Genomic DNA, 16981 nt, shown 5'->3' with positions numbered 1-16981 from the left:
CAAAAAAAAAAAAAAAAAAAAAAAAAAAGCTAAAACGAAAGCTCCTAGAAGAAAACGGGAAAAGCTTCATGGCATTAGATTTAGCAACGATTTCTTAAATATGACATTAAAAACACAGGCAACAAAACACATAAAGTGGACTACAACAAAGTCATCTTTTGTTAAAAAAAAAATCTCGTAATCCTACTCCCGCAAAACTAATTTAAAAAAATTAAGTTCAAAGTTCTCCAAAATGTACCATACCCTGGGGATTACACTGAACTTTGTTCATTTGTTTCCTTTTAATTCGGCTTTTTTGGTTGCCCTTCACCTACTTTTTCGCAGAGCCCTCCGCTGGGGCTTCACTTGGGCAAACAACTATCGTAGTCGAAAAGCTTTGACCTAACAATTTCCTCGTACCCAAGATGATCGCTTTTCCAGACAGCTTAATAAACTTTGGCTTTAATGGATGACTGGATGCAGAATAAAATACATAAAAATAAACCTCAGCTGCTCAGCAACGACTGAAAAACCACGACCGGGCAATCCCTCCCCGTGGCCATCGAGCAAAGTTCCACCGCCTCCCCTACACTCCGCCTACTGCCCGGCTCCCGGGGTCGGAAAGCCCCGGGCCACTTCCGGGCCTTCCCGGAAGTCCCTGTCACTTAACCACCGAAGTAACCCGCAATGCGGAAGGGCGAGGGGATTGCGAGTCACCGAGTTTCTGGCGCGGCTAGAGGTACTGGGGAACCAGAATCCCCCACCGGCCCAATCATGTTGCTGCTGGGGTCTCTCCCGTGCCCAGCAATGGTTGTCGGTAAGCGGGCGGCACTTCCTTTCCAATACGTCTTTTCTTTTTTCATTTTTGAGACGGAGTCTCGCTCTGTCACCCAAGCTGGAGTGCAGTGGCGCGATCTCGGCTCAGTACAACCTCCGCATCCCGGGTTCAAGCGATTCTCCTGCCTCAGCCTCCTGAGTAGCTGGGATTACAGGCGCGAGCCACTGCGCCCGGCTAATTTTTTTTGTATTTTTAGTAGAGATGGGGCCTCGCCATGCTGGCCAGGCTGATCTTGAACTCCTGACCTCAAGTGATTCGCCCGCCTCGGCCTCCCAAAGTGCTGGGATTACAGGCGAGAGACACCGTGTCTGGCCCCCTTCCAACTTTCTAAATGGGAAAGGCTGCTACCATTTATTGAGCACCTTTGTGTCAGGCTCCATCAGGCACGTCACAGTCTAACCTGATAATTACACAACCCATCTCACTGACAAGGAAGCCAGGTTCGGAGGGGTTGAGGCCCGCAACCTGAGGGAGGTGACTCCGGGACACACAATTAGTCCTGCTTTGCTGAAGGACAGATATGCAGCCTACCAGTCGGAGGCTGGAGAAGGAGCAGCAGCAGCTTAAACCTTAACCCACAGTTATTTTTATTTTCCATAACGTCTTAGGAACTAGTACTTATATAATCTCAAGTCCCTGAGGGGCCAGAGATCCCACCATGCAAAATAGCAAACAGACCCAAGACTTGGGGAAAGGCAGTGAGTGCATCAGAAATGGATGGTGGGTACATCTGATTCCCACACGCGGGGCTCAGCTTAGTTAGCAGGAGACCTTCAGATTGAGAAAAAACGCAAGTCTCTTTTTAACCTCTAATATCTGGGAAGGATGTAGGGAGCTCTGGAGGCACAGAAGAGAAGGCGTATGAATCCTCTCCGGCCTGAACGAGGCTGGAGTTGTGCCTCTGGATAGCTTCAAGCACTGATCAGAGTGTCAGCCCCCGCTCCTTGAACAGATGCTTTAGAGCCTCTTCCAGTTGCCGGTTTGTTCCCTGAAGCCCCTTCACCACCTGCGCTGCCCACTCGAAGTATTCCTGGACTCGATGTTCTGACCATCCTGCATAAGAGTCGACAGAAACTTGCTAGCGTGATGTCAAGGAAAGCACTGCCTTTTCCCCACTTCCTGGCAAGCTTGGTTCAAGGCCATGAGTTCCTGATGGAATGAGCTGTCCTGAAAACTTCCCCTTGGCCCAGCTATTGTATTTTTACTGTATGAAAGAAGATCCAAGAGTGGTCCAGTAGGATTAATTTGGGAATTAAGAATGCCCAGGGTTTTTCAGGGGAACTGACCAACCTGTGTCTTCAGAAGGCGGCATCCCCCTCCCTTTTCCCTTAGAGCCCATACGAAAGCGTACCCTCTGGGGTGCAGCGATTCAGGTCCCTCAGATTGTACAGCTTGTCTGCCAGCTTCACCAGTTTGGCCCCGGGGCTACTGTGGGGCGCTTGCTCCACCTGCAGCCTCTTTCTCTCCAGCTTGGGCAGAGTCTTGTCATCTGTTACCTCCTCCACCAGGCGCCGCACTGGTGCCCCAAAGTGTAGCTCCACCTCATCCAGGGTGGTGTCCGTGTCCTCCACCGTGTCATGGAGCAGGGCCGCCTGGGGACAAGTTCCCACTCAGCCCTGAGATGTCAGCCAAGGGTTGCCCATTGCTGAATGGGGCCCCTGATCCCCATCCCAGGCTCCTAGCAGAGAAGGGGGAAAGTTACCTGTAACACCACAATGTCAGTGATTCCCGCCTCGTGGGTCAGGATCCGTGCCACACCTGACGGGGAGGGGCAAAGCAGGAAGTCAGGTCGGAGGTAGTCCCAAGGCGGTGTGTTGTGGGTTTTGGAGAGCCAGATGTGGCCCCTTGTGGACTCTCACTAGCTGGGTGACCTTGGTCAAGTCCCTTACCCTCTGGGAGTCAACCGACAAAGGGAACAATCATGCCTACCGTTCCAATTGTTATGAGGCTTAAACGGTATATCGCACTAAGCTTGGGACAAAATAGGTGCTCAATGAGGTGCACGCCCCCCACGTTTCCTTCCCAGTCCCCACAGCCCAGGTGCCGCAGGCGGCGCTCCGCGGCCAACGCGCCCACCGATGGGGTGGTTGATGTAGGGGGTCCCTTCGGGGTCCTTCCGCCGCTGCTGCCGGTGCTTGCGAGCCGCGAAGTCGGCAGCCTCCAGCAGCTGCGCCGCCTCGGAGCCCATCGCGCGGATGGGGCGGGCGACTGCGGCCGCTGGGGCCCGGACGGAACGTTTACAGCGCCCCCTGGCGCCGGGGAGGCCCGGGGATCGTGGAGGCTAATTCAGCGGGCCGAGTTGGGCCTGCCCCAGATGAATTCCTCTGGAGCTGACATGCCAGGCGCAGAGAGCAAGTGATGTGGACAGCTGCCTTCAGCATCGCAGCCCCCAGCTCAGTGTGCTCTACTGGGGGTGCAAGAACATAAGCCTGGCTCTCTGAGAGCCCACAGTCTGTGGAAAAGAGGAAGACAGACAAGAAATAAGGCAGTGGCCTCACAGTGCTCTGAATCCAGGGTGGCCAAGGCTCAGGGGACTATGGGAGCGGGAAGAAAGGCCAATCCACATACCCTCAGAGTCAGAGACAGCTTCTCCCAGAAGCTCCCCCCATGAACAATCTTCAACCTGTAAAAGCTCTGAAAATTCTCCAAGTGTTCTAAAAATAGTTCTCCCTGTAGGGATGGGCCAGGTTCTGTGGGCAGGGGAGTCTATCTTTGGGCCCTCCAGGAGACCCTAGGGACTGACCTGAAAAATCAGAGCCTTCACTGGGAGCCCTGCCTAATTGCTTCAGACTTAGGCTCCCAGGTAGCTGTGACGTTTCTGCAGGAACTGCCTTTGTCCTCAGTGTTGCAGATGAAATTTGCACTGTCTTCTTATGCCATGAGAGCTCCTATGTCAGTCTCTAGGCATCTTCTGTGGGCCCCTGGGGTGATGAGTGTTGTCATTGCTGTCCTGGGAGCATGATGTTGTCAGGCCTGGGTAGGCACTAGAATAACACTTAATTCTGCTGGCTGGTGGCCTTCTGGAGAAATTCCCTGCCTTAGGGCAGCTGAGGGGTAAGAGAAACCTGGTGATCCCTATAGAACTTCTCTGTGAGAGGGGGTTCCCTATTAGCTAAGTATACTGTAATCAGACAGGTAGCTTTTGTGTTCTGGCTGGTAGCTGGGGCAGATAAGGCTCAGGGGAAAAGCTAATGAAAGGAGTCACCCTTGGTTTTCAGCTAGTCTTGGTGGTTGCCATGTAGCAGAGGTTAGGGAGGGAAGCCCCACATGCTGGAACTGAGGTCTCTGGGACCTGAAATAGGAGGGTCAGAATTCCCAGAGCTTCCATGGCAGCCTGGAAGTTGGAGAATGGGTAGAAACATATTTGGCTCTAAATGCTTGTTTGTTCTTCATACTAATGGCTCAGCTGCTCTCTCATCCCTCATTCTGTCCTCTAGTCCTTTGAGCCTTCTCTCCCTCAGCAGTTTGGCAATGCAGGCCCCATGGTTTCCAACAGGAGATAGAAACCCAGTCCCTGTCATCTCTCTCTAAAAGCCTGTGATAGAGAAGCTTCAGGCTCGTATTAATGGTGCCCGAGGGCCTTGGGGCTTTGATTTTTATTTCCTTATTGTCTGCAGTCATGGCCTAGAGAGATGCTGGGGTTCCCAGGACCAGGACAGGGGTGGTGGTGAACTCTCATGGGCATCCAGAGAAGGAGGTCAGGCCCCTTGCTGACAGGCCTATCCGTGGGTCTACTGCTGCTCTTCAGCTTGGTGACCCTTGTCCAGCCAACCTCTCTCTCAGGTACAGCACTTACCCCTGCGGCCCACCTGCCTCTGGTGCTATGGGCTACTCCTGGGAACTGGAACTGATGGGGATGGGTGGAAGGGTGTCTTTTCGTCTGGTAGGGGCTGATCTCTTTTACTCTCCAGTAGGGGTGGAGTGAGCTGTGGAAAGATCCCTCCTGCTTGTCTCTAGCCCCCCCATCTCTCTCTTCAGCTCTGGTCCACCACCCTCACTTGTGCCAGACCGCTCGGGATGTCGATGGCCGCCACTACCCTGGTTTCTTTTGCCCTCGTCTCTCTGATTCTCCAGAGGAAGCCTACTGCTGCCACCTGCAGGCTGCAGGGGGCTCCTGCTGCACCCCGGCTGAATTTGAGGCCCTGTACCAAGTCAATCTGTCCGCTCTTCCGCCCCCGCCCATCCTCAGGTGAGATCTCCAACCTCGGAGCCACTGGAACATCGACAGGGTGTTCCAGTATCTGGGGCTCTGTTCCTAAATTAGGGGGTGGGAGGCTTGTAACTTACAGACTAGCGAAGAGACAGACCGCAACCGAAAATCATGTAGATCATGATTACAATTACAAAGGAGAAGTTCAGGGGGCTGTGCAAGCTGGTAATGGGGAGCCATCCTGAATCTGCCCATAGGTGGCTCTAGGATGAGCTCCTAAATTCGTATGCAAATGTGTGTATGTAAGACTACACTTATTTGGGGAGGGAGTCCTGAGCTTTCTCCGGACTCCCAGGGGTTCTGTACCCTCCACATTGCGCAGCAGCGAGACCGCGGCCGGGGCCGGGATCCAGATACTTTTTCTCTCCCGCAGGGGCCCAGGCCCGCTCCTAGTGTTGGGCCTCTACAACCTACTGGTTGTGACCCTGATGACCGTAGACCTCGTGCACTTCTGCTGCGGTCGGGGCCGGAGTCGGGGCTGGAGCCACCGCAGGCCTCCCTCTGGGTCCTCCGCCGCGAGCTTCCTGCAGGTCTCTGCGGGGACAGCTTAGGCGCGCCCGGAACTTGCCTGCACCTGCGATCCAGAGCCAAGCGCCCCGCCCCTGCCCGGGCGCGCTCACTCGTTAGCCCTGCCCCTCTCTAACCCCACCTCCGACGCAAGAGTGGGGCGGGGCAGCTCCCGGCCGCGTCCAGAGCCCCGACTCGCCCCGCGCCAGAGACTGCGCCTGCGCGGGCACCGGACACCCTCTCCGCGATGACTGTGAGTGGTCCAGGGACCCCCGAGCCCCGGCCGGCCACCCCCGGGGTGCGTACCCAACCCCCGCGCCATCACCCCTTCGCACCCGCCCTGACCATCTTCGGCCTCCTTCTCGCCATCCATGAGGCTCGCCCCAATCCCTCCTCTCCTCTCCCCTTAGCTCCCGGGCTCTGCCCCGAATCCCCTCCGACGTTTCCGCCCCCTTTCTCTCTGCAGGCCAGCTCAGTGGAGCAGCTGCGGAAAGAGGGCAATGAGCTGTTCAAATGTGGAGACTACGGGGGCGCCCTGGCGGCCTACACTCAGGCCCTGGGTCTGGACGCGACGCCCCAGGACCAGGCCATTCTGCACCGGAACCGGGCCGCCTGCCACCTCAAACTGGTGAGGGAGACTGGCGCTCTTCCCCTTGCCTGCCCGGGCCCCGGTTCGCCCATCTAAGCTGATGCTTGGGCCCCAACTGGGCATTCACGCTCCCAGGCCATCCCCGCTTGCCAGATGTCTTTTGCACCTCAGGGTGGTGGGGGATCGGGTGACCTTGGAGAGCGAGAGTACCCCTGCTGCCTGGTTAGTGCCCCGAGAGGGAGATGACCATTCCTTCAGGCTCCTGTCTTTCTCTTACAGGAAGATTACGACAAAGCAGAAGCAGAAGCATCCAAAGGTATGGGAATGGTGGGCCCTGGTGTGGAGCTGTAGGGCTTCTGTGGTGGGCAAGGACTCTGGGACCGCTGCACCATCACATTCTCCTCCTTTGGCCCCAGAGACACATCTGCCTTCTTTCTTTCCCACTGCCTCGGGCCTTTCCTTTTCTGCAGCTACCCTCACCTTTTCTGAGGCTGAAGCACCGAGCCCCACATTCGTCCCCCCACCTTCTTCTGGCCTTCCCTCGAGATCTTTCCCTACCGCTCTTGCCTGGAGACGGTGGCCTCATGGGTGCTGACAGTGCTCCTGTTTGTGCTCAGCCATTGAAAAGGATGGTGGGGATGTCAAAGCACTCTACCGGCGGAGCCAAGCCCTAGAGAAGCTGGGCCGCCTGGACCAGGCTGTCCTTGACCTGCAGAGATGTGTGAGCTTGGAGCCCAAGAACAAAGTTTTCCAGGAGGCCTTGCGGAACATCGGGGGCCAGATTCAGGAGAAGGTATGTCAGTGACCCAGAGAGGTGGAAGCATTGACTGGTGGTGAAGGTGTCTGGGCCAGGGGTGTAGACACAGTTCTCCAGACAAGAGATACTGATGGCAAGTGAACCTTGCCTGTGGCCAGGGAAAAGCAAATTAAGATGACAGCACGTTACTGTTGATTTGGAGGTCTGTTTGGCAGATATTTAAAAGTTTGTACACTTTTCGAGAAGGAGAGAGGTAGACACATCAGTGGTGAGGCTGGGGGCCAAGGGCTCTCTGATGACCGCTGGAGGAGTATAAATCGGTACAGCTCTTTTGGAGAGTACTTTAGCATATCTATTAAATTTGAAATGAGCGTATCTTGTGATCCCATATGTTTACTTCTTGCTGTTTCTCTCAGAGAAGCCTTGTCCACGTGCACAAGTAGACATGTGTATGTTTATTTCAGCCTTTTTTGTAGTAAGAAAAACTTGGAACTTGCCTGAATGCCCAGCCACAGAGGAATGGCTGAATAAATTGGGTAATGTCCTTACTATAGACTCTTATATAGTTACTGAGAATAGGTAGATACACATATATTGAAATGGGAAGCTCTGGGACACTTGTTGAATGAACAAAGCAAAATAGGCAGGGCATGGTGGTTCATCCTGTAATCCCAGTGCTTTTGGAGGCCAAGATGGGACGATCACTGGAGGCCAGGAGTTTGAGACCAGCCTGGGCAACATAATGAAACCCTGTTGCTACCAAAACCTAAAAAGTTAGCTGGGTGTGGTGGCACACCCTTGTAGTCCCAGCTACCTGTGAGGCTGAGGCAGGAGAGTCCTTCGGGCCCTAGATTTTGCAGTTACAGTGAGATATGATCGTGCCACTGCACTCCAGCCTGGCTGACAGAGTGAGGCCCTGTCTCTTTTGAAAAAGAAAAGAAGCAAAATATACAATAACACATATAGTATAATATCATTTATGTTAATGATCCCTTGCATAGCAAAACAATGCTGTATTTTTTCTGTGGGTACACTTGGGTATGTAAATACAAAGGAAAATATTTAATGGTTTTTTTTTTGTTGTTTTTTGAGATGGAGTCTTGTTCTGTCACCCAAGCTGGAGTGCAGTGGCGCAATCTCGGCTCACTGCAAGCTCCACCTCCTGGGTTCACGCCATTCTCCTGCCTTAGCCTCCCCAGCAGCTGGGACTACAGGCACCCGCCACCACACCTGGCTAATTTTTTTGTATTTTTAGTAGAAACGGGGTTTCACCGTGTTAGCCAGGGTGGTCTTGATCTCCTGATCTTGTGGTCTGCCCACCTCGGCCTCCCAAAGTGCTGGGATTACAGGCGTGAGGTACCGTGCCTGGCCAGAAAATATTAAATTTAATTAATTAATTAATTTTTCGAAATGGAGTCTTGCTCTGTTGCCCAGGCTGGAGTGCAGTGGCGCAATCTTGGCTCACTGCAACCTCCGCCTCCCAGGTTCAAGTAATTCTCCTGCCTCAGTCCTCCAAATAGCTGGGACTGGGACTACAGGAGCATGCCACCACGCCCATCTAATTTTTTGTATTTTTAGTAGAGATGCAGTTTCACCGTGTTGGCCAGGATGGTCTGGAGCCCCTGACCTTGTGATCTGCCTGCCTCGGCCTCCCAAAGTGCTGGGATTACAGGTGTGAGCCACTGCGCCCAGCCGAAAATATTTTATTTTTTAAATTTAATTATTTATTTATTTATTTATTTATTTATGTATTTTGAGACAGGGTCTCACTCTGTCACCCATGCTGGAGTACAACCTCTGCCTCCCGGGCTCAAGCAATCCTCCCACTTCAGCCTCCCAAGTAGCTGGGACAAATGCATGTCACCACGCTCGCCTAATTTTTATATTTTTTGTAGAGACAGGGTTTTACCGTGTTGCCCAGGTGGCTGGTCTTGAACTCCTAGGCTCAAGGGATCTACTCACCTCAGCCTCCCAACTTGCTGGGATAACAGGTGTGAGCCATGGCACCGGGCCAAATATGCATTTTTGTTTCTTTATTTTTTCAGGAAAACATTTTAAAAGATATACTCAAAATGATAACGTTGTGACCCCTGAGGAAAGGAATGGGATTGAGAGGGCTTTCCAAAGGAGACTGCATCACCTGTTCATATTTTTTTAATAAAGAGAAATTGTATAAAATATGTATATTTTTAAATTAGGAGAAAAGAATCTAATTATGAGCTACAACCAAGCTCAAATTCACCAGATAATTTGATGTTAAAATGCTGACGCAGTGGAAGCAGATAACATGATGGCAGACACTTCACTGAAATGCTGAAACCTGGGAAAGCAAATAGGTTTCCTCTCTCAATGCCAACTCTGATTGGCAGTGGCTGCCCAGAGTCCTATGTTGAGAAGAATTAGGAAGCAGATTGCCTAAGCCGAGCAGGGGAACGTGCCATGACTGGTTAGTCATGGCTGCCATGGATGCAAGAGAGGAAGGTGGGTGGTCCACATGCTAGGCTTGTGCCACCATCTATGCCCAGGACTTTGGGGGTGGGGGAGTAGGCCTAGGATGGTCTTGCCCGTTCAGATTATTATTTATTTATTTATGTATTTGTTTTGAGACAGAGTCTTATCCTGTCACCCAGGCTGGAGTGCAGTGGATCTCTGCTCACTGCAACCTCCACCTCCCAGATTCAAGTGATTCTCCTGCTTCAGCCTCCCGAGTAGCTGGGATTACAGGCAGCCGCCACCACACCTGGCTAATTTTTATATTTTTAGTAGAGACAGAGTTTCACCATGTTGGCCAGGCTGGTCTCAAACTCCTGACCTCAGATGATCTGCTCACCTCGGCCTCCCAAAGTGTTGGGATTACAGGCGTGAGCCACTGCGCCCAGCTCAGATTATTTTTTTATTTTTTTTATTTTTTTTTGAGACAGAGTCTCGCTCTGTTGCCCAGGCTGGAGTGCAGTGGCGCAATCTCGGCTCACTGCAAGCTCCGCCTCCCGGGTTCACGCCATTCTCCTGCCTCAGCCTCTCCGAGTAGCTGGGACTACAGGCGCCCGCCACCACGCCCGGCTAATTTTTTGTATTTTTAGTAGAGACGGGGTTTCACCGTGGTCTCGATCTCCTGACCTCGTGATCCGCCCGCCTCGGCCTCCCAAAGTGCTGGGATTACAAGCGTGAGCCACCGCACCCGGCCAAGATTATTTTTAAAACAGTGAAAAGAGAATTCTGGAGCTAAAGGAAGTGTTAGCAACTACCTCACGATCTGCCAGCTCCCTGGCAGGAGGTATAAATACTGAGTTCAGTGCCACGGGAAGCCCATTCACGCTGCCACAACGTAGATGGCACCACTGGGAGTGTGTTGCCTCGTAGCTGACACGATACCTCCCCTCCCGAAAGGCACTACAGCATCGGCACTGCCCCTGCTGCCCAAGCAGGAAATAGCTCAGAAAGAAAAACAGCTGCGGGAAATTTAGGAGGCGCTGCCAGGCAAGTCTCTTCCTGCCCAGGGTAGCTAGGTGCTAGCCCTGAGCCTCCCAGAGTGAGGAGCTGGAGACAAATGAATATGGAGTGTGATGTCTCTGGCCAACAGCCGTGATTTCCTCCGTGCTTTGTTGGTTTATCTAGGTGCGGTACATGTCCTCGACGGATGCCAAAGTGGAACAGATGTTCCAGATACTGCTGGACCCAGAGGAGAAGGGCACTGAGAAAAAGCAAAAGGTACAGGCCCCGGGCTGAGTCAGTTAGTGAGCTCCCACATGAGCCACCCATCCATAGCATCCTTCACCCATGTAGCTCCCCGAAGCCCCTGCTGCCCTGCTCTGCCGCTGCTCCAATCGTGCAGCTGGGCTCATGGGGCCTGGATGGGAGCTCTGAGGGTCTGGGGCTTTAGCATGAACCAAGGAAAGAGAACCAGTGTTCCCAGAGTACCTTGGTGGCCAGGCCCTGTGCCAGGAACTGGGTGTACAGAGGTAACTGAGGCACTGTCCCAGCCCCTCAGGCTCTGCTGGGGACTCATTTGCTCTAACTATCAATCCCGAGAGAAGGCTCTTCCCTCTACTTACAGAGGAAGCTAAACTTCAAAGAGGTTATTTTTTGGCCATGGTCAGTCAATTGTGAAGTGGAAGCAGTGAGGTCCGGGGCTCGGGGCCCCTGCTCACCAGTGCTGCATCCTATGCCACGTGCAGTATCAACATTATAATGTACTTCCTTTGACGTAGGCTTCTCAGAACCTGGTGGTGCTGGCCAGGGAGGATGCTGGAGCGGAGAAGATCTTCCGGAGTAATGGGGTTCAGCTCTTGCAACGTTTACTGGACACGGGAGAGACTGACCTCATGCTGGCGGCTCTGCGTACGCTGGTTGGCATTTGCTCTGAGCATCAGTCACGGGTAGGTGGAGTGGAGGGGCTGGTTACAGCTTCAGTCCCTTTGTCTGTCTGTCCATCCATCCCTCTGTCCACCCATCTGCCCATCCGCCCATCTGCCCGTCCATCCATCCATCCACTCTTCCACCCTCTTACGTTACCTTATTCTACCCCTTACCTTATTCTAAAAAGAACTTAGGTCACGGTGCCTCACACCTGTAATCCCAGCATTTTGGGGAGGCTGATGCAGGTGGATCACTTGAGGTCAGGAGTTCAAGACCAGCCTGGCCAACAAGGCGAAACCCTGTCTCTACTAAAAATAAAAAAATTAGCCGGGCATGGTAGCACGCACCTGTAATCCCAGCTACTCAGGAGGCTGAGGCACGAGACTTGCTTGAACCCAGGAGGTGGAGGTTGTAGTGAGCTGAGATCGCGCCACTGCACTCCAGCCTGGGTGACAGAGCGAGACTATCTCAGAAACAAAACAAAACAAAACAACAAAAAAAGAAAAGGCAGAGTACAAGGAGATACATGTAACAAGAGAGAAAAAATAAAAATGGCGTGAAAAAGACCAACATAACTTAGGATGAAGTAGGGTAGAAAGAGCAAAAACGGCTTTGGGGTACCCCAAGCACTTGCTTTGTGGGGGGCTTACAAGTGTGAGCCCCAGCTTTCCTGCAGGCAACTCACAAAAACACACTGGTCACTGACTCCTTCAGTGTCCATATGGCACAAGCAAGCTCATTGCCCAGAACATGCCGGGCCACCACAGCATCTCTCTACCATCGAGACAGTGACCGGGCACGTAGGGCTTGATCCCGACATGATTCTCAGCATGGATGGTGGTGGCCCCGCATGGACAGTTCAGCAAGAACAGTCCTGCTCCCGGGCCGGTGTGGTGAAGTCCATGCCCCCAGCTCTTACCTGAGCTGGCTTGCTCCAGGGGAGAGGGGACAAGAGACTAGACCCTTAGTTGCTTTTAGAGGAGCCCACAATTCCTAGATAGGGGTGGAACTGTGAAACAGTCAATGAAATCTCTTCAGGCTAAGCTTGGGCTGCACTCTGGGTCTCCCAAGGCTAAGATTGTTAAAAGCATATGCATTCTGTTCCCTCCTGCCTTCCCGTCCATTCCAGTTCACAGTCTTGGCCAGGGACACTTAGCTGCTAAGTGGAAGCAGTCAGGATTTGGGCTTAGTGGACCAAGCAGGCCTTCTAGGGTTCTCCAGCTTAGAAACAGGGTGGAGAGGGCGGGGCCTGGTGGCTCATGCCTGTAATCCCAGCACTTTGGAAGGCCGAGGCGGGTGGATCACAAGGTCAGGAGATAGAGAGCATCCTGGCTAACATGGTGAAACCCCGTCTCTACTAAAAATACAAAAAATTAGCTGGACGTGGTGGTGGTGGTGGTGGGCGCCTGTAGTCCCAGCTGCTCGGTAGGCTGAGGCAGGGAAATGGCGTGAACCTGGGAGGTGGAGCTTGCAGTGAGCCCAGATCGTGCCACTGCACTCAAGCATGGGTGACAGAGCGAGACTCCATCTCAAAAAAGAAAAAAAAAAGAAATGGGGTGGAGAGGTCTCATGGGCCCATTCTGTGTACATTACGTCCACATCCCCAGGGTATGGAAAGAACCTCGGGGTTTAGATTGGGGAAGAACTAGACCATTAAGCCTGGTGGTCAGGTAGCTTCGTCTAGGTTTAGGTCTTTTTCTTGGGGAGACATGAGCTAAAGCAGCTGCTCCCAGGGCTGCAGTGTACTATGTCTTCTCTGGCACCAACGAGAGGTAGTAGGGCATTGCTGTGTAATGTTTCCTTTCGGAAATCTTTCTAACAAAATTATCCCGCCATTACCCTGGGTCATGCCATCCATTCTGTCTTGTGTTCACCTGGAGCTGGGCCTTCCACCCAATTGTCTCCTTCTGGCCGTATTCTGTAACTCACAGTTAGGGATCTCTGTAGCTGCCCTTCACCAACTGGAAGCTTCTGTTTACCTCTCCCACCCCAGACAGTGGCAACCCTGAGCATACTGGGAACTCGGCGAGTGGTCTCCATCCTGGGCGTGGAAAGCCAGGCTGTGTCCCTGGCTGCCTGCCACCTGCTGCAGGTTATGTTTGATGCCCTCAAGGAAGGCATCAAAAAAGGCTTCCGAGGCAAAGAAGGCGCCATCATCGTGGGTGAGTGGAAGCAGGTCTGGGGTCTTTTGGACGTTACTGTCATGGAAGGGATGGGGCTGAGCCAGCCAGGCCAGTTTTTTGGGGACCAGACTTGCAGCTGCAGGTTGTTTGGAATACGGTTTGGTGACATTATTTTACTGTAGATTCTCAGCAGCCAAGGTGCCTTAGGACAAAGCTGGAGCTCAGTCTGGGGCCTGGGATGTGGATCCCCCCTTCCCTGTGTCTCCCTGGTTTGTTGGAGAAGTTCAAGGGTCAAACAGGGCTGGGCTGCTGTGGAGCCCACTGATGTCTTCTTGTTGCCAGATCCCGCCCGGGAGCTGAAGGTCCTCATCAGTAACCTCTTAGATCTGCTGACAGAGGTGGGGGTCTCTGGCCAAGGCCGAGACAATGCCCTGACCCTCCTGATTAAAGCGGTGCCCCGGAAGTCTCTCAAGGACCCCAACAACAGCCTCACCCTCTGGGTCATTGACCAAGGTAGGTGATATAGTTCACAAAAACTTGCTTCGGCAGCTGAAGTTTGTTTATCCTTAGGAGTAATGAGAAAAGTTGTGAGTGGGGCCAGGCATGGTGGATGACGCACTTTGAGAGGCAGGGGGTCACTTGAAGCCAGGAGTTTAAGATCAGCCCGGGCAACATAGCGAGACCCTGTCTCTATGAAAAATTAAAAAAATTAGCTGGGCATGGTGGTGTGCATCGGCAGTCCTAGCTACTCCAGAGGCTGAGGTGGGAGAATTACTTAACCCTGGGAGGTCAAGGCTTCAGTGAGCTATGATTGCACCACTGCACTACAGACTGGGCAACAGAGGGAGACCCTGTCTCAAAAAAAAAAAAAAAAAAAGAAAAAAAAGTTGTTATTATCTCCAGCCATGTGTCTGCAGTGAAGTGCGTCCTGTGGCTCAGGAGGATGCTGGAGCTGAGAAGATCTTCCAGAGCAATGGGATTCAGCTCTTGCAACACCTACAGGCACAGGAGCTACCCTTAGGGGGCTCAGAGTTAGATTCTTCTATCATATGTGTGTGCAGATACATGCACATTGAGCGGGCCTGCAAGCAGGTTAGCAGAGAGGCTGGATTAGCTTTCTGTATCTTTTTTTTTTTTTGAGACGGAGTCTCACTCTGTCACCCAGGCTGGAGTGCAGTGGCACAATCTCAGCTCATTGCAGCCTCCGTTTCCTGGGTTCAAGCAATTCTCCTGCCTGAGCCTCCCGAGTAGCTGGGATTACAGGCACGCATCAGTATGCCCGGCTAATTCTTGCATTTTTAGTAGAGATGGAATCTCACCATGTTGGCCAGGCTGGTCTCGAACTCCTGACCTCAAACAATCCACCCACCTTGGTCTCCCAAAGTGTTGGGATTACAGTCATGAGCCATTGTGCCCTGTTTTTTTTTTTTTGAGTGAGCATGTATTACTTCTATATTCTATACTCAGAGGAAAAAATAAAGGTAGATATATCAATTCATCTCTCTTCCCCTAAAAGATAAATACGAGCTGGGCACAGTGCCTCACGCCTATAATCCCAGCACTTTGGGAGGCCGAGGTGGGCAGACCACAAGATCAGGAGTTTGAGACCAGCCTGGCTTGACATGGTGAAACCCCGTCTCTACTAAAAGATACAAAAAATTAGCCAGGTGTGGTGGCACGCACCTGTAATCCCAGCTATTCTGGAGGCTGAGGCAGGAGAATCACTTAAACTCAGGAGGCGGAGGCTGCAGTGAGCTGAGACTGCGCTATTGCTCTCCAGCCTGGGCAACAGGGCGAGACTCTGTCTAAAAAAAAAAAAAAAAAGATAAATAAGAAAAACTTTGCAAAGGCCTTGCATGAGCAGGGTCTTTCACAATGATCCTACGAGGTGTGGATATTGTGTTCACAATGATGCTATGAGGTGTGGATATACTTTTCTCCTTAGTTTTACAGATGAGGAACCTCAAAAGCTCCAGAGCATTTGGCCCCAGGGGCAGGGCTGGCATGCAGGCGTCACTTCTGAGGTCCTTCCTGATCCTACAGCTGCCTCCCTTAGGTAGCAGATCAGCTAAGCAGATTCTCTGGGCTGCCCTGGATGCAGTTGTCAGAACTCTGTAGCCTTCTTGTCTTGCTTTTCTCCACATCTCCTAGGAAGCCTCTTTCTTTTACTTTTAGGGGTTGGAACTAGTGTTCTGCTGTCTAAACGGGGTGTCTTTACAGGTCTGAAAAAGATTTTGGAAGTTGGGGGCTCTCTACAGGACCCTCCTGGGGAGCTCGCAGTGACGGCGAACAGCCGCATGAGCGCCTCTATTCTCCTCAGCAAGCTCTTTGATGACCTCAGGTGTGATGCGGAGAGGGAGAATTTCCACCGACTTTGTGAAAACTACATCAAGTAAGGAAGTCTGTTTCACCTCCCGTTGCCAGGGATTCTAGCGAAAAAGTTCTGACTCCTTGAGGTGGGGCAGAAATGAAAGGTTTCCAGCAGAAAGAGTAGTCTTGGGGAGGACTAGTTGGGGGCTGGACAAAGGGAAAGTGGCCCCAAGGCCCACTTCCTGCTCCAAAGTGGCCTCCCCAGGGCGGCTCTTTCTCAAATCAATGTTCCAATAATGCAACAAACGCCATCAAGCACGTACTGGGTTTACCAAACACTTCCTACGTATCTGTTCCCACACAGATGAAACATGACAGTCCTTTTTTTGTTTGTTTTTCTTGAGACGGAGTTTCACTCTTGTTGCTCAGGCTGGAGTGCAATGGAACCATCAAGGGTCACCACAACCTCTGCCTCCAGGGTTCAAGCGATTCTCCTGCTTCAGCCTCCTGAGTAGCTGGGATTACAGGCATGCACCACCACGCCCAGCTAACTTTGTATTTTTAGTAGAGACGGGGTTTCTCCATGTTGGTCAGGCTGGTCTTGAACTCCCGACCTCAGGTGATCCGCCTGCCTTGGCCTCCCAAAGTGCTGGGATTTTTTTTTTTTTTTTGAAATGGAGTTTCGCTCTTGTTGCCCAGGCTGGAGTGCAATGATATGATCTTGGCTCATTGCAACCTCTACCCTCCCAGGTTCAAGCAATTCTCCTGCCTCAGCTTCCCAAGTAGCTGGGATTATAGGTGCCCACCACCATGCCCGGCTAATTTTTGTATTTTTAGTAGAGACAGGGTTTCACCATGTTGGCCAGGCTGGTCTCGAACTCCTGACCTCACACCTGAGGTGATCTGCCCGGCTTGGCCTCCTAAAGTGCTGGGATTACAGGCGTGAGCCACCACGCCCAGGTGACAGTCTTTGTTCTTAAAGGAGATTATAGGCCAGGTGCGGGGTGGCTCATGCCTGTAATCCCAGCACTTTGGGAGGTGGAGGCAGGTGGGTGATCACCTTAGGTCAGGAGTTCGAGACCAGCCTGGCCAACACGGTGACACCCCATCTCTACTAAAAATACAAAAAATTAGCCAGGCGTGGTAGTAGGTGCCTGTAATCCCAGCTACTTGGGAAGCTGAGGCAGGAGAATCGCTTGAACCCAGGAGGTGGAGGTTGCAGTGAGCCGAGATCCTGCCACTGCACTCCAGCCTGAGCTACAGAGCGAGGCGAGACTCCGTCTCAAAAAAAAAAAAAAAAAAAAAAAAAAAA

General features: G+C 52.3%; 2 protein-coding genes across 6 annotated transcripts in view; one reads left to right on the top strand and one right to left on the bottom strand.

The window, feature by feature from the left end:
* Positions 1-1380: 1380 nt before the first annotated feature.
* Positions 1381-5518, bottom strand: LOC116463332 (guanosine-3',5'-bis(diphosphate) 3'-pyrophosphohydrolase MESH1). Of its 4 annotated transcripts, none has more exons than XM_032146393.2 (5): positions 5442-5518; positions 2894-3269; positions 2520-2575; positions 2169-2409; positions 1381-1870 (listed from the first exon to the last, which is right to left on the bottom strand). In XM_032146393.2, the coding sequence occupies exons 2-5, from the start codon at positions 3003-3005 to the stop codon at positions 1740-1742; spliced, it is 540 nt and encodes a 179-aa protein (XP_032002284.1). In that variant the 5' UTR covers positions 3006-3269; positions 5442-5518; the 3' UTR covers positions 1381-1739. The 4 variants fall into 4 exon arrangements, with proteins under 4 accessions (XP_032002284.1, XP_058290560.1, XP_058290559.1 ...); XM_058434577.1 differs by lacking the exon at positions 5442-5518 and adding an exon at positions 3561-3717; XM_058434576.1 differs by lacking the exon at positions 5442-5518 and having other exon boundaries at positions 2894-3717.
* Positions 4490-16981, top strand: part of LOC116463331 (protein unc-45 homolog A) — a 20404-nt gene continuing 7912 nt past the window's right edge. The window contains exons 1-11 of one of the 2 annotated variants that reach the window (XM_032146391.2): positions 4490-4600; positions 4796-5006; positions 5401-5787; positions 6001-6162; positions 6403-6439; positions 6741-6916; positions 10496-10588; positions 11089-11256; positions 13230-13398; positions 13702-13872; positions 15580-15751. In XM_032146391.2, the coding sequence (XP_032002282.1) occupies positions 5782-5787; positions 6001-6162; positions 6403-6439; positions 6741-6916; positions 10496-10588; positions 11089-11256; positions 13230-13398; positions 13702-13872; positions 15580-15751 (1154 nt within the window). In that variant the 5' untranslated portion in view covers positions 4490-4600; positions 4796-5006; positions 5401-5781. Of the gene's footprint in view, positions 4601-4795; positions 5007-5400; positions 5833-6000; positions 6163-6402; positions 6440-6740; positions 6917-10495; positions 10589-11088; positions 11257-13229; positions 13399-13701; positions 13873-15579; positions 15752-16981 lie in introns of both variants that reach the window. The other variant, XM_032146390.2, reaches the window with a different exon arrangement.

This window comes from Hylobates moloch, unplaced genomic scaffold (genome assembly GCF_009828535.3).
Source record: "Hylobates moloch isolate HMO894 unplaced genomic scaffold, HMol_V3 SCAFFOLD_33, whole genome shotgun sequence".
Lineage (NCBI taxonomy): Eukaryota > Metazoa > Chordata > Mammalia > Primates > Hylobatidae > Hylobates > Hylobates moloch.
Note: the sequence above shows the minus strand (reverse complement) of the source record. Positions and strands in the feature narration are given on the sequence as shown.

Excerpts from the sequence above, each read along its gene's own strand:
- LOC116463332 (XM_032146393.2), bottom strand. The coding sequence starts at position 3,005 with ATGGGCTCCGAGGCGGCGCAGCTGCTGGAGGCTGCCGACTTCGCGGCT. Across the intron at positions 2,576-2,893 it reads CTACATCAACCACCCCATCG|GTGTGGCACGGATCCTGACC; the intron begins GTGGGCGCGTTG and ends CCTCCCCGTCAG. Across the intron at positions 2,410-2,519 it reads CTGACATTGTGGTGTTACAG|GCGGCCCTGCTCCATGACAC; the intron begins GTAACTTTCCCC and ends ACTTGTCCCCAG.